Here is a 22,624-nt window from a genome sequence, read left to right on the forward strand (position 1 = left end):
ACTTCCTGGCAGGTTTCCTACAGTGTGTGATTATGTCACAGGCAGCCAAGGTCCCAGAGCGAAGTACATAGGAGACCAGGACTGTGCCTCTGCAGCTTTCTCCTCTCCCCTCTGGACAAAGAGGTAAGACCTGGCCAAATCATAGTAATTAGCCTGATGCCACATGCCAAGGGATTCATCAGATGCTATTGCATTCATTCTGCATTCATTCAAGCTTCCAATCTGACTACTGCATGCTAACATTTCAGAATACAAGGTACTGTACATATGCAGAATATGTGTTTATCACCTAATAGTGTAATTAAGTATTTGGATAAATATACATATAATTTATATATATATTAATTATTATTATTATTGTTATAATATTAATTAATATTATTTTTCTCTTTATTAATGCCATTTGTGCAGTTGGTAATATTTTAATTGACTTCACTTGCTAGATAAAATCAGAAATAGGCATCGTGCTCTATGCAATACAGCTTACATGGCCATAATACAGATTTAATTACATTTTGTTATACAAGTTGTGGTAGCTGTACAGTCTTATATACTGTAAATTGCAGGACTGGAGAAGTAGCATCCATCGGCTTTTACTGCCTGCAGAATAATAACGGGTACTGTAATTTACACAGAGTATAACAGAAATGTGAAGTGTTACTGTGCACTGTGTGATATGCATATAGAATACAGCAGCTCCCAGAAAAACCTCACACGACACTTATGATTAGAACGCAAGGCTTTGTATCACATAGCGATGACAGTAATGACAAGGCCACACAACCAGCTAACACAACCTTCCTTTTTTCTCACTTAAAGATGGACTATAAGAAATTAGCCGATGATGTCTCGCAAAAGATTTTCTCCTACAGTCAGGATACATCCGGCTGGAAAGTAGTAAAAACGACCGTAAGTAAATATAATGGTCTTGAATGCGATGGGGCTGATGCAGGGTGGCTGACAGAACGGGCGTAAATAGCGCAACGCGTATGCAAAAATAGGGTGTTTTCCACCCACTTCCATAAACCTCTCGAGATGCATCCAGCTCCACCTTGGCTGCCTATGCGCCTGGTGTACGACTAGTCGTCACCAGTGCTTATTCACATTTGCCCAGCAAAGTGTGCAATAGATATGTCAGCTAACACGTGTGTGTATGTTCCTAGATGAGCCGCATTGCAGGGTTTTTTTTGCTTTTACTGCTCTGGCTCTGTGTTACGCCTCCCCTTCCCCCATACTGCCTCTCCAGACTCAGGACGCTGTATGCACCAGAATTGCGCAAGTCTGAATAGCCGCATGTGTGTCCATTCTTTTTGTACAAGTTTCCGCTATGGCTGACTCAGACAATGTCTAATATAAGTCATGTGTTCCTTTCAGAAAAATATTACAGTTTCATGCAAACCATCCAATGAACATTCAGGAAATATGTAAGTAATGAAAATAAATGACTTAACGGAAAACTGAATGGGGTTCCCAAACTCTGTCCTCTGAATGGGGCACCCTAACAGTCCATGTTTTAAGGATATCCATGGAGTGAGGTAGTAATTAAGTCACCTGTGCTCAAGCATAGATATCCTTAGACCTGGACTGTATTCGTGCCTCGGGGATCGAGTTTGGGACCCTCTGCCGTAATGAAACCTCCCCTCTGCGTAGCAATCTAGTGGAGGGTGATCCTACTCGCCCCTCTCCCCTTACCTTATAATGGCTGCTGAAGGACTACAGGTGCGGCCATTCTCTCAGCCCCAGAGACACTTGTGGAGCTGAGCTATATAAGGTGTGATTGAAATGTTTAGCCAGGGTACTTGTCCGATCACAAACGATGTGTTTTACCGTACACACTCTCCTTTGTCATTTAGTTGTATTGCTTTGCGTAGGGGCCCCGTGTAAAATGTCGGCACCTGCATAGGCTCTAATGTCATTTGTGAGGTGAGGGACCGTTGTCTGTGTGAGGGACCCCTGCTGTACTCCTATAACTCTCACTATTGTCACTTGAAGAACTGAGTGAACTTTCCTCACCTCAAGTAAGCCGGCCTTGAACGGTTATCTCCCCCCACCTCAGCTAAAGAAAGTTTGGTTGGACTCTGGCACTTTCTGCTACTTCAAGGTCTCAAGCAATGCACAGAGATCTGCTATTCCGCAGCCTCTTTCTAATCACCCCATCTAATCACTTTCTCCTGCGTCTCCCTGTCACCCTCCCGCCTGCTGACTGGTACACCTTATCCATGTCCTCTAGCCTCTCCCATCACACTTCTCTCCAGTATCCTATTTCTCCACCTGCAGTCACTTTCCTGCACCCATAAACTGTCCAGCTCCCAGCCTCCGCCTTACTCACTGTCCTGCGCATAGAGCTTTTATCCTCTAACCTACAATCGCTTATTCCCTTCTGTCTCACTTCTCACCTGTTCATTACTCTTAAGTTCCCTGTGCTTCCACCTTTTCTTCCTTCTCCGTCCTATCACATTGAGTTTCCTGTCGTCTCTCTGCAGTTGTTTGCGCTAATGTACCTCATTTTTTTTTTTTTTTAAATTGAGTAAATTTTTATTGGTTTATAGAAATACATTAACAAATAACCAAACAAAATATATATACACATACACATAAAACATATATATATATATATATATATATAAAAAAAAAAAAAATACCACACTATACAAATATTGGAATATTGTCAAAAATAACACCTGAAAAATTGGCAAAATCAACTAGATCCCAACAAATTCTCAACTTATCACACAGCACATTACCTCCAACAAAGTAATAATCTACCTAATTATCCTAACAATAATATACCGGTCAATCATTAGGCAATGCACGGGCATAACAGGATTTAAGCCAATGTATTGTTTAAGATATCTGTCCACTACCTCATCGTCCATAGAGCCTAAACAGCACGTCAATGGCGTAGCTAAAGTGGGAGCAATACCTGTATTGGACAAAACTCTCAGGACCTTATTCCAAAAAGTGCTAACCACCGGACAATCCCATAGAAGGTGCCAGAAAGTACCGCTACTAATTTTACACTTAGGGCATATGTCAGATGCTCTCCCCCCAAATCTCAGCAAACGAACAGGAGTTAAATAGGTACGGTGTAAAATAAACAGTTGAATCTGTTGAAATCTTATAGAAGTTGTGGAAATACGAGGAGCTTCTAGAGCATTATCCCATTCCGCATCACTTATAAGGCCAATATCTCTCTCCCACTTTTATCTAAGATGTGGTAAACTATCCTTATGATAAGAAGACAATATATAGGAGTATAAGTAAGAAAGCGTCTTCCGGGGACCTAAAGATAAAAGGAATGACTTCAATGGGGATATTTGAATTAGAGGAGGGCCATCTGAAAATTGAGCCGAGAGAGCATGCCGTAATTGTAAATATCTATAGAAATATGATTGAGGGAGATGATGAGCTTCTTGGAGTTGTGCAAATGATTTAAGAATTGAAGTGTCATATAAATGACCCAATGTAGTTACACCGTTAGAACCCCATGTCACCTCAAGCTGTAAAGAGGCCAGTTCAGGTAATATACGATAACTACATAGAGAAGTGTCTGGATCTAATCCCGTAAACTGTAGAATACTAGATACCAATTTCCATATCTTAATAGCTTGCATCAACAGGGGAGGGCCTTTCTGTATAATTCTACCCGCAAGCAAGGCCTGCAATGGTGTAAAGTTAGGGAAAATCTGAGAAACCAACAAAACGTGCAGGGCATTAGGGGAGTCATCTTGAAGCCATAACCGTATATGTGCCATCTGCGCCGCATAATAATAAAATTTAAAATTTGGAAGAGCCAAACCTCCCCCAGACCTAGATCGGGTCAGAGCTGCCAATTGAATACGTGGTCGACGATTCACCCAGACCAATGAAGAAAGAAGACTATTCAAACGCCTAAACAATGTATCTGTAATAAAAACAGGAGAATGCTGCAAAACGTACACAAATTTTGGCTGCACCACCATCTTTATTAAGTTAATTCTACCAGTAACGGTAAGAGGGAGCCGGCGCCAGGACTGAAGTTTGCCCTTTAAGTAGACAAACAGGGGCTCAACATTCAATACTATGTAGTCCTTTGGGGAATTAGTTATCCAGATACCTAAATATTTAAATTTATTTACCCAACAGAGAGGGAGAGTGACAATGGGAACAGTCGGATACAACCCCCTAAGAGGAAGGATAGATGATTTGTCCCAGTTTATCTTAAGACCAGAAAAAATACCAAATTGTTCTATGACTTGAAGAACCACAGGCATAGCTGTTACATAGTCAGACAAAACAAGTAATAAATCATCTGCATATAAGGAAACTTTGTCCATTCTATTACCCAATTGTAGACCTATAATATCATGGTGAGAACGTATAATACAGGCTAACGGCTCAATAGCCAATGCAAACAGGGTTGGGGACAAGGGGCAACCCTGTCTTGTGCCCCGAGACAGGGGGAAGGATGGGGAGATAAACCCATTCACTGACACCCTGGCAGTAGGGTTCGCATACATAAGCTTTACCCATTTCAAGAACACCGGCCCAAACCCAAAACATAACATGACCTCCCACAGAAAGGGCCACTCCACAGAGTCAAATGCTTTTGCAGCATCTAATGACACAATAACAGAGGACGATTCTTCGCCATGGGAGGCCTGTAAGTGAGTGTTCAGCCTTCTAATGTTCTCCGACGTCGACTTGCCTGGCATAAATCCTGATTGGTCTGGGTGAACAATCGAAGTAATAACAGTGTTTAGCCGAATAGAAAGGATCTTAGCCAAAATTTTGGCATCTGTGGGAATTAGAGAAATTGGCCTATAGGAATCAGGGTATCTAGGGTCCTTCCCGGGTTTAGGGAGCACAACAATTATGGCTTCAGACATAGATGGAGAGAACAAATTATCTTCATAGAGCCCATTAAACAGATCTAAAAGTCTTGGAACAAAGATACGAGCATGTTTTTTATATATCTCTATGGGAATCCCATCAGATCCGGGTGCCTTGTTACCGGGAAAGGAACTAATCGCAGCATCTACCTCCTCCAGGGTCAACGGGGCATCTAAATACGCCCGAGCCTCGGATGACAATTTTGGAAGCCTAGCAGAAGCAACATATAATGACAAAGCATTCACGTCCTCAGTCAACTGTGTTTGATATAAGTTTTTATAAAATAAACTAAAAACCTCTGCAATATCTTGTGTAGATGTGACCATAGAACCCTCAGGCCCAATTAGTTCCGAGACAACAGCAGAAGGACGATCAGCTTGAACCAAGTGTGCCAAAAAACTACCAGTTCTGTCAGCCTGTATATAATATAAATGAGAACGGAATAACAGTCTACGGTTCATTCTATCTGTCAAATGATCAGTACACTCTGTCTGTGCAGTCAACCATTTTAAAAGTGAAGATTCCAACCTGTCCCCCAAGTAATCCAACTCAAGATTTCTACAGGCCATCTCCAAAACACGTTCTTTTTCCCTATAAAATGTTTTTAATTCTGCTACCCTTTTGATCAGAGACCCACGTAAATAGGCCTTGAAGGCGTCCCAAACATTAGCTACAGAGGCAGATCCCACATTGTCAGTGAAATAGCCATCCCACATAACTTCCAGCTCTGAACCTGCACCCATTTGAAGAAGCCAAGAGGGGTGTAGTTTCCATAAACGGATACCTCTAGGACTACACATATTCAATTCCACTAGAAGTGGGGAGTGATCTGAGATTCCTCTGGCTTTATATTCAATGTTAGTTATATTAGGTACAATAGATGGGGACACCAGGGCCAAATCCAATCTAGAGAAAGAGTGATGCGCGGAGGAAAAACAGGAGAATTGTTGTACTCCAGGGTGTTTAACTCGCCACGCATCAACCCATCCCAAGTCAGTTACAAACTTAGCAAAGCCCTCACCACCTTTAGAAAGAGAACTTGAAGACTCACGCCACTTATCCATAGACTGGTCCATTATATTATTGAAGTCTCCCAAACAGAGCACTGGCGTATCTGGAGAACGGGCCACAAATTCAGCAGCTTTTTTTAAAACGTCATATGAAAAAGGAGGGGGGGGGGGATGTACACTGCTAACAATAAAATGGGCTTAGAATACAGTACACAATCCAGAAACACATATCTGCCATAAGGGTCAGTTTGGACCGCAGTAAAAGAAAAAGGGACAGATTTATTAATAAGAATGGAGACACCCCTGGACGATGAAGTATGCGAGGAGTGATAAGCCCATCCCACCCATGGTCTTTTTAGAGCTAGTACCTTACTCCCGACCAAATGCGTCTCCATTAGACAAGAAATATCAGGGCCATATTGCTTAATCATTTTAAAGACCAAAGAGCGCTTTAAACGATCATTAACCCCCCGGACATTCCATGTTAAAAGTTTCACCATTGTAATACATTGAACTATAAAGCATAATTGAAGTTACCTTAAAAATAGTGTGGTACAGAAAAAATAAAAAAAAACATTTGTAAGAAAAAGACTGGACAACCCATCCAAAATCACCCCCCACCCTGTATACCCACCCGAACTTAGGCATACTTAAACCCAAAACTAAACTAAACTACACTAAAACCCACAGGATACAACTACTCAATCCTTATAGGCGTAAAAGGCACTGGAATAAAAACAACCACCAATGCAACGGAACTCTCCGGCCATATTTTGACCGAAATATCAACATAAACAACAAAAGAAAAAAAAAAAACCCTACCAGGAAAAAAATATATATATATACCCAGTAAGGGGAGCGGGACATAGAACAATATCCAACCAATATCACAACATAAATATTATTATAGAAATATAAATATTGGAATATCAAAAAAAGGCCTATTTAATGTCGTAATGACACTAGCAATTTCTGGCCATAAACAAATATAATCAGCAAATGCAATCAGTACAGTCATTCCGGTGCCATTTGCCTGTTCCCAGGAGATCTCCGGTCCAGCCACGCTGCAGCCTCCCGTGGTGTAGAGAAAAATTTTGACTCTCCATCCGCAACCACTCGCAGCTTAGATGGAAAAATCATAGCGTACTGAAGATTTAAATCCCGGAGACGACGCTTTATTGGAAGGAATTTAGCTCTGTCTTTTTGGACATCCATTGCGAAATCATGAAACATAGAAATTTTTACACCATTGCGTTCCAGTGGCCCTTTAACTCGAGCCAATCGAAGCACAGTATCACGATCCTGGTAATGAAGAAATTTGGCTATAAATGTGCGCGGTGGAGCACCAGGCGGCAGGGGACGGGTAGGGATCCGATGCGCTCTCTCCACAGCAAATTGGTTAGTAAATGAGTCTCTGCCATATGTATCCCCCAACCACTTCTCAAGGAATGTTTCAGGTGAAGACCCCTCCTCTCTTTCCGGGAGACCAACGAACCGCACGTTATTGCGGCGCAGTCTGCCCTCCATATCGGAAATTTTATGCTGCATTGCGGACATTTGGGATGTCAGGGAGGCCACTTGAGCCCGTAGTGGGGTCTGGGAATCTTCCAGATTAGATAGACGTGTTTCTGCCTCCCCGACTCTTTCGCGGACCTGCTGGAGACCTTGATGAAGAGAAGATATATCGGATTGAACTTTCTCAATCTTATCTGCCAATTTAGTCTCGCAGGAGGTAACTGCTTCCAGCACTTGTTGCAGCGTAACTTCTGGTGATCAATCTGACCCAGATGCAGCAGGGGGAGGTGGGGTCACAGACTTGGATGTACCCTGGGGATCACAACACACTGGGGGCACAGGAGTAGAGGAACGGGCAAAGCGTTCCAGGTTTGCAGCAGCAGCAGCAGCATGACCTGTTTTCCCCATAGTATTAATATAATGTAGGAGAATAATGTAGGAGACTAGTTATAATATATAAATGCACAGGTAGTGACACAGCAGCAGCAACAGGCAGAGATTCCTCCAAACTTAGAAATCACTTACAAGGAAAGAAGTGTTGCTGAGTCCCACAGTTGCAGAGCTGACAGTTCTCCGCACAGAGCAGGGAGAAATAGTGATGTCTGGCAGAACTCCGGCAGTATCAGACTCAGAGATAACCTCCCTGACCCTGACTCTAAACACAAGCCAGGCAGGAGAAGCAGACCAGAAGCTCCCAGCAAAGCCCCCTTGTCAGGCACAGACAGGCTGCATAATACAGAAGCCAACAGGAGAGGAGAGGCCTGGGTGCAGCTCTGGAATCACAGATAGGCAGGCCCAGGGAATGCAATGGAGGCCCTCAAGAGCCACTCTCCTCACTCCACACAGCTCCAACCAAGTCAGCAGGTTCCTGGCAAGGTATGTGAGAGACAGCAGGGTAGTAACGTTGATATAGGGGTCTCAGGAGGGTTAAGCAGGATTATCAGCCGGAGAGCTCAGAGTCCCTGTGTCCTACACTATTGCTGCCGTGGCCACGCCCCCCCTAATGTACCTCATTTTACTGTCCCTTCTCCTACTCCTCTACCTATAGCTAAAACACTCCCGACATGACTGAGGATGCCGAAATCGGAATTCCGGCAGCTGGCATCCCGATCGTAAGGAGACCGGGCCAAGGTAAGTATCAGCCGTGGGGGGGGGGGGGGGGGGGGGTTAGGTTCAGGCACCCCAGGGGGGATTAGGGTTAGGCTGCGAGAGGAGGGAGGTTAGGGTGCGGGGTAGGGAGGGTTAGTATGAGGGTACAAAAAAGGAGGGTTAGGGGTAAATAGGACAGGGGAGCAGCACTTGCCATTCCCCAGTCGGGATTACAACCATCGGGATGCCGCTGTCAGTGTACTGACAGCCGGCATCTCCTCCGTCGGTATTTCATACCGATTCCCTCAGACCTACTCTCATCCCCTCCCATTCTCATGTGCACTCAAAACGGCCATCTGTCTGCAATAAACTCCTAGTATTCCAGCTCTTGGCGAAACCTGTCCCTCTCCATCTGACACTGCTGCCCCTGTAGCACTGTGGTGATCTTTCCTGCACCCGCACTCCTCATCCTGGTGACAGACAAAGTGGTGGAGTAGACATCCTACTATCCACAATCTCATTTCCCTCTACCTCTCCCTACCACCTGCTTCCCCAACCAAAAGCTATGCGCACACAATGGCACATTAACCGCCTCGACCCTGTCTTTTAGCACCCCCTTCTCGCGCACAGTTCTTCCCGAGTACGTCCACAATGCAGCTGTCACATGCTCAGGAGCCCTCAGTGCTGCAGCCTGGCTCCTTCTCTGGTGCCCGAAACCACAAACCTGGCAATAATGCCAGACTGACTTCCTCCATGTACTCTCTCAGCAGAGCCCCTTTTAGAGAAAATCTTGCATTGACTACATTGAAATTCCTACTACATCGCCCTCCCCAAACAAACTTACTTAAAATCCCTCTTCACCCTGTTCGACAAGCCCTCCCCCACACTTTCACCACTGTCAACTGGCTCCTCTTTTTCCTTGACCTCCCCCCTGACCCGATTCCCCCTTACTGGCTGCTCATGACTTTGTCACTCGAGTCACTGACAAGATCTACACCACCACAATATCTCTTCTTGCCAGATCCACTTTCACCCATCCAACCTCTCCATCACCTTCCCAGTTCATTCCCAGCTGAGATCCCGAAGCCACAGGTCCATATTCTCTTATGGCGCACATCCACTAGTAGATATGAATGGATGACTGAACGATAACGACAGTTATCATTCAGTCATCCATTAATCGTGCACAGTAATGTCGACCAGTGATGCGCGCTCCAGCTGTTCGTTTTCGTCATCAAGCATCAGCTGAACATGCTGGTTAATCTGCCGATAACGACATATTGACCATGTTCAGGGATGAGGGAGGGTGCCTGCACTGAATGACTAATTGTTCAGTGTAGGCACTGCAGGGGATGGGGAACAACGGTACTCTTACGATGTCGTAATCGTACTGTCTTTCCCTAGTCGGCATGTGGATGTACGGCTTTACTCCTCAACCTCTCCGCAGCTTTTGACACTGTCGCTCACTCTCATCTCCTTGACTTTCTCTGCTGTCTTGGCCTTTGTGACACTGTCCTTGGCTGGTTCACCTCCTACCTCTGATTGCTCCTCTGTGTCTTTACTTCTGACCCTTGCTACCCACCTGTTTTTTTTTTTCTCTCCCTCTCTCGCGCTCTCTCTCTCTCCCCCTCCCTCTCTCCCTCCCCCTCCCTCTCTCCCTCCTTTCTCTTTCTCTCTTCCTCTCCCCCCCCTCTCTCTCTCTCCCCCTCCCTCTCTTTCTCTCTACTTTCTCTTCCTCTCCCCCCTCTCTCTCTCTCTCTCTCTCTCTCTACTTTCTCTTTCTCTCCCCCTCCCTCTCTTTTCTCTTTCTCTCTCTTCCTCTCCCCCCTCTCTCTCTCTCTCCCTCCCTCTCTTTCTCTCTCTACTTTCTCTTTCTCTCTCTTCCTCTCCCCCCCTCTCTCTCTCTCTCCCCCTCCCTCTCTCTCTCTCTCCCCCTCCCTCTCTCTCCCTCTCTCTCTCTCTCTCTCTCTCTCTTCCTCTCTCTCGCTCTTCCTCTACCCCCCCCCCCAGACTCTGCCCTCTTGAAATTCCTTCATTGGTTACTCTACTTTTAATCTGCGCCTCCTCTCACCTCCTCTAGTTCCCATCTCGCACTGCTTCCCGCCTCTGGAACTCCTTACCTCGTCCCATCAGACACCCCCCCAACCTAACATCCTACAAACACCCCCTTCCATCTCCTTTTACTCTATACCTCGTATATGTGTATCTACCTCGTTTGCTACTGTGGTGTCCTGCCCTTAATTCTTTGTGTAATTGCCATGTTGTTTGATGACTCTTACCTACAGAAGTTGTGATTATTTTTTTTGTGCTACCTGCGGCCACGCCAAGCCTAACTCATACTTGGTTTTTGTACCATGTCTACTAAGGATGCAGTCAGGAAGCAGACAGTCGAAATGCCGACCATCGGCCTCCCGACTGTCTAATCCCGGCAAGGTACTAATGACAGGCGTCGAAATCCTGACGCCTGTCATTAGGCCTACGCCGGGAGCCCGACGCCCGGCATACCGAACAAAGGTAAGTCGGGCGCGGACAGCCGCGGGGGGGAGAGGGTTAGGTTTTAGGGTTCCGGGGGGGAATTAGGGTTAGGTACCCCCCCCCCAGGAGGGTTAGGCACCTCCCCGGGAGACGTAGGGTTAGGCTGCGGGGAAGGTGGGATTGGGTTTAGGCACTTAGAGGGGGGTTAGGCATTTGGGGGGGAGGTTAGGGTTAGGCACCCATAAGGGAGGGTTAGGCTGGTATGCAATCGGGAAGCCGGCGGACCTAATCCCAAAAGCCGGCTTCCCGACTGCTTTATCCCGGTGAGGGTTAAATGACAGGCGTCTAATCTAGACGTCTGTCATTTTACCAACGCCAGGAGACCGGCGCCCGGCATCTGACCGAAGTGATGGCGAGTGCGGACAGCCGCGGGGGGGAGGGTTAGGTTTAGGGCTCCCGGGGGGGACTTAGGGTTATGCACCCCCCGGGAGGTTAGGGTTAGGCTAGGGGGAGGGAGGGTTAGGGTTAGGCCCCCCGGGGGGGGGACTTAGGGTTAGGCACCCACCTGGGGGACTTAGGTTTAGGCGGCGGGGAAGGGGGGGTTAAGTTTCGGCACAAAGAGGGGGTATTAGGGTTAGGCACTGGGGGGGGGAAGGTTAGGGTTAGGAACCTCTAAGGAGGGTTAGGGGAAGGAATTAGGTTAGTAAATACTTAGCTTAGGGACGATATGGATTTTCACCCATGTCGGGCAGCCGCTGTCGGGATTCCAACCCGGCGGTAAATCATACCGATTCCTTTAGGCTTGGGGGGAGTAAGGTTAGCGATACCTTAATTAACGAACGGGATTTTCACCCTTGCCGCTTACATTACATACTGGTTCCGTCTACTATTATGCTGCATTGTATTTGTTATTATACTTTCGTTTGCTCTTGTATTTGTTATGTTACATTCATGTGTCTGTGTGCCGACTGTACGGCGCTGCAGGAACCTATGTTACCTGTATAAATAAACAACAGTGAACACACGTAGAATGCTTTCTTCTCTATAGGTGACATGTACATTTTTCACTCTGTACACTAACAAAAGTATTTTTTTCAAATCCAGATACCGCGGGGAGGCAGTGCTCGAAGAAGTCCCTGAAAAAATCATTCCATTTATGTATCTTGAAAAATACAGATCAAAGTGGGACACAACGCTGAAATCTTATTCCATTGTAGAAGAGCTTGATGAGGTCATTACTTTTCTTATTTTTTTTTTTTTAGGGGATTTACCCCAATATAGCAGCTGTAATCTGAAAATTAGACATGAGTATAGCAGGCAAAGCAATTTATACGTTTCTACCCCGTTATGTGACCTGTAAGCTGTCTCTTATTGAATACAGACCCTGATTCAGAGCGCTCTGAAACAGGGCCGTCCTTCTCTTTTTTAGAGCGGCCTCCTAGCCGCTCGCATAGCTGTGGGTTACCACCCACAGCTAAAGCGAGCGGTCAAAAAGATGGTGGCGATGGTCAAGGCCATCGCGACCATCGGGCTTGCGACGAGACGCTTGTGGTAGGGTCTCGTTGCCGCAAGCCCTGGAGTGCTTTTGGCTCTATCAGAGCCAAAAGCACTCCCACTGACATCACTTGTGATGTCAGTGGGGCCGGCCCCAGACGGAGAACGCCTCCGTCTGGGCACCCACGCCCACGGCACGCCCACCAAAGGGGGCGTGCTGTCACTCACCATCGACAGCACGCCCCCTTTGTAGCGAGACTCGGAGCGACGGGGTCTCGCGCATGCGCACTTGGCCAACATCGACCCGCTTGCGAGAGCTCAGCGCTCGCGAGCGGGTCTGAATTAGGCCCACAGTCATCACAGAGGTTAAGGCAATGGTTGTCTGTAGATAAGAGATTTAGGTCCTGTTACATTATAAGGGGTAACTGTCTCTTTCTGCATTTTCATTGTGCATGCCCCCAGACCTAAGTAACATTTTTGCTCATAGGAATCCCCAATCTCTGTGCTGTGTTATTACAGTCACACATGCCATAAGGCTGCTGTAGTGCCTAATCTAATCCAATCTATCTGATGGTCCCATACAGCCAGTAATACCATAGATGTATAGCAGTATACTAGCTACACCAGCGCTCCTTCACCTCCTGATGCCATGTTCTCACCCATCTCCTGCTGCATCAACACTTTGACACTGGTGCATTCAAACTGCCAGCTTGGATCGGCATAAACACCGGGCGGTGCCCCGTCTACCATCAGGAATGTTACTTCAGAACAGTGTGTGAGCTGCGCAACCATTCTTGGAGAGCCAAATAAAAACTTTTTAGCTTGGGCTGGGAACTTCCTATTAGCAAAAATGTTTGACCCGAGGGCATTTTATTATCTGAACATCTCGAGCTAGCCTTTAGGGAAAATCTAGAGCACCGCGTCTTGTTTACTTTGTGTTGATGAACAGTTACAGACATCTCATCTAGCCTCCTTGCGCGTTAAACAACCCTTCTAATCGAGCCATGCCGTGGCGTGACTTGGTAGCGCCAAGCCTCTTTTTGTGCGACTTTTTACCTTCAAATGCGTCTTATTCACAAAGTGATGCGAATAGCTAGGACAAGCAGCTTCTGCTGATTAAAATGATATGCAGCATGCCTGTGTTCTCTGTGCGTCTGCCGATGTATCTGTATGTGAAATGCTACGTTACAAAGTTACAGCTGCTGACACTGTAACGTAGCGTTTCACATGTAGATACATCGGGAGATGCACAGAGAACATAGGCATGCTGCATATCATTTTAATCAGCAGAAGCTGCTTGTGCATCCTATTCACATGTGTGAAAAATACGCATTTGAAGGTAAAAAGTCGCTTGAAAGACGCTCGGAGCTACCAAGGCGCACAGAGCTTCCCATGTTGTGTGGTGCGACTTGTAGCGCATGGAGGATAAATGTATGTGGACACATCTGTATGGTGACAATCTCCTCTCCAGTAGCCCTTTTATATCATCCGCTTATTTTTTTCTGGCTGGAAAAATGCAGCACTAAAAAGGTCTAAACAATAAGTGATTGCCACAGAACGTCAGAATGCTGCATCTCATTAATAGATCAGTCATACCTTGTAGCATCACATAGTAATACAACGCAGGTTGTATGGGAATTTCCTCTAAGACCATTCCAGGTCATCTTCTTGTACTCCTGAATCACCTTTTAGAAGTTTCCTATATGATGAAGCAGGTTTTGACCAGCGAAACGCGTTATATAATTATATTATTGGAAACAAAACGCTTTTATGAAACATCTCCAATATTGGAGAAGTAAATAATGATTGAACTATTGCAATATTAGATTATTTATATCCATAAAGACGCTTCCAGTAATTTTACTGGCACACCTGAGAGACCAGTCTTTCTACTACCTAACAAAAATGTGACTACTCCCCTAAAAGAGTCTGACCTTACTATGTTTCCTCATGTTCACCTTTACCGGCATGTTACCCATAGGGCAGTATTTGAAACACTCCACAGGAAATGATATTTTTCTTGTTAATGGTCAACTGAAAATTGTTTGCTCTCTGAATGGAGTGTAACTGGTATAATTTTATTTTTATAGGACACTGTAATCTGTCACTGTATCACACACAGTTATGGTATGGGTATTATCTCAGCAAGAGAGTTTGTGGACATGGTGCACGTCAGGAGATATGACGGAGGAATTGCCAGTACTAATTGTAAGTGTAGACATGTTTTAATTTTGCTGTATTAAAACTCAAACTCTGGAGGTCAAAAAGTATGTTTTATGAGCCCTGGGAACAGCGGCAGGCTCTTTGGCATTGTACAAGCAGTGTTCCAGGGCCAGGAACCAAACAAAAGGGGGTTGCTGAGTGTGATTTTCCCCATGTCCACGGTGACATCAGTCTGCGGTGTTGCATCACCAGAAGGAATATTAGGGCAGCACAGATGGTGTAATGGTTAGCATTACTGCCTCACAGTTCTGAGGTCATGGGTTCGATTCCCACCACAGCCCTGTGTGGAGTTTGTATATTCTCCCTGTGCTTGTGTGGGTTTCCTCCGGGTACTCCGGTTTCCTCCCACCCTCCAAAAATATACTGGTAGGTTCATTGGCTTCCAAAAATTAACCCTAGTGTGTATGTGGTAGGGAACATAGATTGTAAGCTCCTCTGGGGCACTGATGTGAGTGGCCAAATATTCTCTGTATGCGGAATATGTGTGCGCTATATAAATAACTGGTAATAAATAAATAAAATATTTCAAACGTCATTATCCATGAAAAGATTAAGAGATGACTAAAACCAAACATAAAACAACAAAGATCCGCTAGTAGCATAAATACATAAGATGAGCCAGTAATAGAGTAGGTTTATAGACCTTTCATCTGTAGACGTTTCAGGTTCTTGTTAGAAGATATTTGATATAAGCATATGATAGTAGAGGAAGCTTTTTATTCCATGCACATTTGGGTTGCTGGTGAATTTACCTGGACAATTGTAGATTTTCCACTGATGAGTGAGGAAACAATTGAACAGTGACTTCCTGTCGCTACCAGAATTGTACTGATTTTTTGTATCCATTATTACCCAGTGTTTATTTAGCTAATATAACTAATAACTAACAAATGACAATATGAAAACTTACAGTAAACAAACGCTGATACAAGAGGTACAGAGATCCCTGTCTGTATGAAGAGAAGGGAAGTGTGAAATAATAGTTGTGTGGGGAGAGAGATTCACTAAAGAATGGAATGTGTGTATTAATGAACAAATTCCCCTCCACCTGATTTGAGGCGTTTTCTAGAAAGTGAACTGTTCTTCAGCTGAACCTTGGGGTATGTCTGGAATGAGAGCTACTCTTCAGGCCCATCTGTGGGTGGGCTTCAGAAGATGCCTTGTGAACCTCTAGAAGTAGCATTTCTCTTTGGCTGACCATCTCGGTGGGTCTGGAATGAGAGCTGCTCTTCAAATGACCATCTTAGTGGGTTCTTAAGGTGAGCTCTTCTTCAGCTGACCATCTAATTGGCTCTGGAATGTGAGCTGCTCTTTAACTGACCATCTTGGTGGGTCCATAAAGTGAGCTGCTCTTCAGCCGACTCTCGGTGGATTCTGATGGCGAGCTGCTCTTCAGCTGATAATGTTGGTGGGTCCTGATGATGAGCTGCTCTTCAGCTGACCATCTTGGTGAGCTTTGAAGGAAAGCTGCTCTTCAGTTGACCATCTTGTTTGGCTCTGAAGGCGAGCTGCTCTTCAGCTAAGCATCTTGTTGTGCTCTGAAGCAGAGCTGCTCTTCATCCAACCATCTTGTTGGGCTCTGAAGGCGAGCTGCTCTTCGCCTGACCATCTTGGTGGGCTCTGAAGGCGAGCTACTCTTCACCTGACCATCTTGGTGGGCCGGAAGTTAAGATGCTCTTCAGCTGACTATCCCGGTGGGCTCTGAAGGCGAGCTGCTCTTCACCTCACCATCTTGGTGATCTCTGAAGGCGAGATGCTCTTCACCTGACCATCTTGGTGGGCCGGAAGGTAAGCTGCTTTTCAGCTGACTATCCCGGTGGCTGCAGGAGAGTTGTTCTGCAGCTGAATATTTTTGTGGCTTCAGAAGACAAACTGCTCTTCAGCTGACCATCTTGGTAGTTTCTCAAGGTAAGCTGCTCGTCAGCTGACCATCTCTGTGGGTCCTAAAGGTGAGCTGCTCTTCAGCTGACCATCCTGGTGGCTCCGAAAGGATCGTTGCTCTTCAGCTGACAATCTTTCTGGGTTCTAAAGGTGAGCTGCTCTTCAGCTGACCATGTCTGTTGCTCTGCAAGGCGAGCTGCTCTTCAGCTGACCATTTCTGTTGCTCTGTTAGGCGAGCTGCTCTTCACCTGACCATCTCCATGGCACCAGAAGGCGAGGAGCTTTTCAGCTGACCATCTTGGTGGGTTCTAAAGGTGAGCTGCTCTTCATCTGACCATCTTGGTTGCTCTGGAAGGTGAGCTGCTCTCCAGCTCCACCTTCTTACTGGGTGCAGAAGGTGAGCTGCTCTTCAGCAGTTTGTCTTCTGTTACACCCTGCTAGTCACATACTTTTAATTACTGAACCTTAAAATTTACAACTTTTACAACTCACCCACCATTTTACCAAAATCTAGTGGGAATATATAACCATTGTTACAAGATGTTGCAATAAAGTATTTAAGAAAAACAGATGCCACAGTAAAAAGCAGATGGCATCTTCCTATCTCTCATTGTGTTAGATGAGAGCAACACCAAGATGTGGGTACAGCTGGGCCACTGTTGGTACATTTATTAATGCTCATTACAATTTAAGCACGATGCACGGAAGCTGAGCAAGTACAGTTGATGCGACTCTAGTGACTGTAAATGATTATTCCCTGAATGAGTAATTCTGCACCCACATCCTCTCCCTCCAACACTCTCTCCTCCATCTATTAACTATATTTAATATTTTTAAAATAGTGCTACACAGTCCTCCTGTCAGTAAGCCTCTCCACATGTGCAAGGGGCTTGTGGGGAGTGTCATGTATATGCTATGCTGTTGTTTTATGTTCCTGTGAATGTTTGTAATGTTCATATTCTTAGTATCACGACGACCTCTCCACATCAGTTATTTTACAGTGTAGTCAGGACGGCCTCTCCACATCAGTTATTTTACAGTGTAGTCACTATACAGTTTTCTATCGCCATCTAGTGGCAGAAATAATTATCAGACCGAAAAGTTATACAGATGTGTTCTCATACATCTAGGCACAATGCACCCTGTGGCACGTGATGCCTGGTGCAAGCTAGCCTCCAAGTCCCGTGCAACTCTACTGGCGCTGGGTGTGTTGTTCGCCTGAAATTGCAAACTTCTATATCTGTGTGTGTATACGAAGCACTATGGAACTTGGCGTGGAAAAAAGCCTCGGCCGCTGCATTTTGTATACAGATTCAGACTCGGTTGCACACAGATATACAAGTGTCACATATCAATTAATCGGCACAGTCTCCTGGTGTGTCCTAGCCGCATCACATTGCGACTAAGACGTACTTTCAGGCAAAAAAGATGCCCGACACTAGCAGAGTTGCACAGGACCTGGCACGCCTAGAGGGGCTGTTTGGCGTGACTACTGCAAGAATGTATGAGGACACATCTGTAAGTCCTTGCTCAGCAAATCCTATCTATATATAAAATCAAATATCCTTACTGACTGACTCAACGGCCAGCCCAAACCCCTGGACCTAGAAACATGAAAATCGGGGAGTAAATTCCATTCATGACATAGTTTACCACCTAAGGGGGTGTAAAGGGCTAAAATGTTTCCTCTCCCTGTGCAATGTCCTGTCTGACTCATCGTGTCTGCAGCAGATTTGAATATATAAACACCAACTGTAACCCCAAGTGCTTGCAAACATCACTGGCAGTTGGCGTGGCTCCCCTATTTGAATAGTGAGGAAAGGGAATGTGTTACTACAGAGGTGAGAGAGGAAAATGTGTTACAAAAGCAGTGAGAGGGGAATATGCTACTATAGAGGTAAGGGAGGGGAATGTGTTACTACACAGACGAGGAAGGGGAATGTCAAATGTGTTACTATAGAGGTGAGGGAGGGGAATGTGTTACTACAGAGGTGAGGGAGGGGAATGTGTTACTATAGAGGTGAGGGAGGAGAATCTGTTACTACACAGGCTAGGGAGGGGAATGTCAAATGTGTTACAACATGGGTAAGGGAAGGGAATGTGTTACTACAGAGGTGAGCGAGGATAATGTGTTACTATAGAGGTGAGGGAGTTGAATGTGTTATTAAACAGGTGAGGGAGGGTAATGTCTTACTATAGCAGTCAGGGAGGACATGCACTACTATAGAGGTGAAGGATTAATGTGTTACTGGAGCGGTGAGATGGAAATGGAAACAGTAAGTATCTAAGGTCTACTCGGGTGAAACTGGGTACATCAGCTAGTATTATATATATGAGTATGAGACATTGGTTCTACTATTGGGGAAACAATACAAGCGTAAAGCCCATGTCCTACACAGATATCCTTCATGAAATGAAATGAAATGCTGTTAAAATCTAAATGCCTGCACCTCAGTCATGGAGGCAGACGTGGATGGTTTGTAATCCAATAATGAAATCACTCTAGTTTCCATCCCCCCCCAAAAAAAGTTGGACATTTATTTATTTTTTAACACAATTGCTATTCTTTTTGTATACAGCTATCAGCCTGGAACATGAAAAATGCCCAGTAACTAGTTCCTATGTGCGTGGCTTCAATAATCCATGCGGATATGTTTGTATACCGTTACCTGAGTAAGTACATAATAAACTTAATTATTCCTATCAAGTTTTATCATTAAGTCTGGTCCATTATTCAAAATGCCTCGGTTCTGTACCGGGGCTCCTAGATGGCCTGCGCAACGTCCTTCAAGCTAGGTGTCTACTCTACGTTATTGGGGGATGCCTCCGCAAGCTCACAATGCACCTAGGTTAGTGGCCAGGCCAAAAAGTCTAAAGAGGTGCCACGTGCAAAACTCTACGCTTCAAATCAGTCCAGCTCCCTCCACTCTAGAACCATCATTCATTTTAAATGACCCTTTCGAGTTCTTCTCTGCTCAGTTTAGCTTTGCTTAGAGCTTAAATGAATGAGCGAGAAGGAACATTGAGACTTCTATTACTACTCGTAGCACTTTGTGGTTTGAAGTATTTTTAAAAATTTGGCAAAGTACACCTATCAGTTCTCTGAGAAAGGTGGATGGCGGTTATTTGTGGAGCCACATCTATTACTATATGCCCGTCATTATAACAGAATTATTACACATGATCTACCATTATTGAAATCGAAGCGAGACGTGAAGGGTTATGTAATATGTTCCAGGATGAAGCAATTGTTGTGATTTCGGAACATGTTACATAACTCCCTGGGATATTATCTCTCTAGTCACCATGCAAAACAATGTCACCTCGTTTCAATATAGCCCAGATGGCACAAGCCCAGCTTCTACAGTGGGGCACATAGAATTTATAATGAATGCTGTACATTAGCATGGTGGGATTTACCTGGGAAACTAAATGACCTACAGATCGCTCAGGCCGAGCAATTCTTTATAGATCATCAATAAGGTATACCAGTTGTAGGCACCTATTCAGTTATCTAAATTTGGGTGCATTAGGAGTCTGACTAAAGGGTCCCAGGAGGCCATTTCCCCGATCCCACCAGAACCATCGTTAATCGTTGATGCATTGGGGGAAATTCTCCATGTTAAAATTCCCTGATTTGCCAATCACGATCCTATTTTGGTCAGGATCAGTAAATCAGGGAAATCCAACATGTTGAATTTCACCGATTTCCCGACCCCAGCGTCAGGGCATCAGGAAATTACCTCAATCTATCGCAGATGTATGGGAGCTCTTTAGGGAAGGTTAAATACCCCCACACATCTGCGTTGGATTGGGGCAATTGCCTGATTCCCAGACGGTGGGGTTGGGGCATCTGTAAAATCCAAAAAATTTGAAGAATTTCTCCGATTCCCAGACGAATAAGAGATCAGCGTTTCCTACTGGCGTTTCCGGGGGTATTGGGGAAACAGCTGCCTGATGTATGGGGCCCTTTAATGTGGATAAAACATGTAGAACATGTATTTGCCATTAGGGGGTGATGTAGCTTTGTGGGAGTTGACCCTTATACCTATGTGTAAAGCATCCAGTAAATGACACATTTTTAAAAATGTTTTTACTTTGTACAGGAATCCAGCACATTGCAAACTCGTGGTGCTCATCCAGCCGAACTTGGGGGGTATGCTGCCACGGACTGTGGTGGAATCGGCTTTGCCGATCAACGTGGTGGATCTCATCAATGATGTTCGAGAAGGAATAAAGAAACTTTTACACTAAAGATGTACGTTCTATGAAATTATCTAAATTTGGCACTTACAGCTGCAATCCCACATGCTAATCTTCTTTCTTTTAAATGGCAAGTTTAGTAACAGTGCAATGCAAATCTGATAGTAATTTTTCTATGTTCTTCAATAAATGCATGTTTACTTTTTACACAATCTCTGTGTGGGAGACAGTATCCGGGTGGAAGATCTCCAGTGTCTAGATAATAGACACCAGAGTGTGTTGACCACTTGCTTGTCGACCTTTTGACCCTGTCGTCCTTAGTCCATGTTAACCTTTTAACAGACATCCATTTGACCCTGTCGACCTATTGTCTGTCAACCATCTGGTTCATTATGGACAAGTAGCTGAAAAAACATTTCCTACTATAGCGCCACCTGCTGGAAACTTCTGTGCATTACAGTTTCGGTCTACTAAGGCATGACCTCTGATTTCATGCAATAGGATGTTTAGCTTCTTAATTTGTATGCTTTGGCATATCCATATAAATCCCTGTATATTGTATGCAGAGAGGCACAAATTCCTATAGAGTGTAAGCTTGCGAGCAGGGTCCTCTTACCACTACCTTACTGTTCACACCCAGTGACTCATTCAGACCCGCTCGCAAGCGGATCGATGTTGAGGCCCTGCGCATGCGCAAGAACCGGAGCGAGAGAGAAATGATGTTGCTTCGGGGCTCACTACAAAAGGGGCGGCTGTCGATGGTGATCGACAGCTCGCACTTTTTTGTGTAGGCTGGGTGGGGGTGAGGGTCTCGTCGCAAGCTCCGATGGTCGCGATGGTCTTGACCATCAACCAGGCTGCTCGCTAAAGCTGTGGGTGGTCACCCACAGCTTAGCGAGCGGCCAGGAGGCCGGCGTTTACCGAGAAGCGACCGCCCTCATTCAGAGCGAGCGAGCGCTCGCATTTTGCGAGCGGCTCTGAGTGAGGTCCCCAGTCTCGTTTTATTACCGTTTTTTTCCCAATTGTAAAGTGTAGCAGAATGTTGGTGCTATATAAATAAATGTTAATGATTTTGTTTACAGTTCCTTTTCTTGTAATTTAAGTAGATTAAAAAAATTCTCTTGCGATCATTATTGGTACAATAATGGTATCTGTGGGAACACAACAGAAATATGAGTAGCACTGATGTTGGAATGTTAACTGGCCTAAAAGGGCCAAACTAGGTTCAGCACATGAGTGAGAAAATGCCTCAGCAGTGAAAGGGTTTAAGATGGTGCTTGACTCCACTGCTGTATGAGGGGGGAGGATTTATCAAACCTTCCATAGAGGATAAGTGGAGGTGTTGCTCATATCAGCCAATAAGCTTGTAGCTATCATTTATCTAGTACATTGTAGAAAATGATAGCTACAGTCTAATTGGTTGCTATGGACACCAACTGCACAGGTCCTCTTTTGAAGATTTGATCATGTGTCTTGGTTCCTGGTCACCTGATCCTTATGCCCTTCAGCATCACAGGTTTCAGTTAATTGGTTCACTCAAGAGGCCAGGTCGATCTATCCCTGTGTAATGTTTTTGTTTTTTTTCATTTTGAATGTATAAAAAATCTTTACCAATAAAGATTACAACAGAGAAAAAAAATCATTGTCAATGTGTTATTTCCACACTCATTGTAAACTTAAATGGGTAAGGTAATCAGGAAAAGACGGGTAAGAAAGAAGTCGGAAAATGAGAAGGGGGGATGGGGACAGAAAGGAGCGCCTTACTCTCGTGACAACAAGGGTTAAGTCACACAACATACCTAATGGTTTGTAGTATCAAGTTGGACAGTATGATATGGGAATGATTTTTTTATTTTTTTTCT

General features: G+C 44.9%; 1 protein-coding gene across 1 annotated transcript; it reads left to right on the forward strand.

The window, feature by feature from the left end:
* STARD6 (StAR related lipid transfer domain containing 6) lies at positions 1 to 22,387 on the forward strand. The gene is made up of 7 exons (XM_088453003.1): positions 1 to 123; positions 820 to 909; positions 1,375 to 1,424; positions 12,066 to 12,192; positions 14,546 to 14,663; positions 19,139 to 19,232; positions 20,666 to 22,387. The coding sequence occupies exons 2-7, from the start codon at positions 820 to 822 to the stop codon at positions 20,811 to 20,813; spliced, it is 627 nt and encodes a 208-aa protein (XP_088309129.1). The 5' UTR covers positions 1 to 123; the 3' UTR covers positions 20,814 to 22,387.
* Positions 22,388 to 22,624: the final 237 nt, after the last annotated feature.

Source organism: Taudactylus pleione, unplaced genomic scaffold (genome assembly GCF_031769625.1).
Source record: "Taudactylus pleione unplaced genomic scaffold, aTauple2 ptg000562l, whole genome shotgun sequence".
Classification (NCBI taxonomy): Eukaryota; Metazoa; Chordata; class Amphibia; order Anura; family Myobatrachidae; genus Taudactylus; species Taudactylus pleione.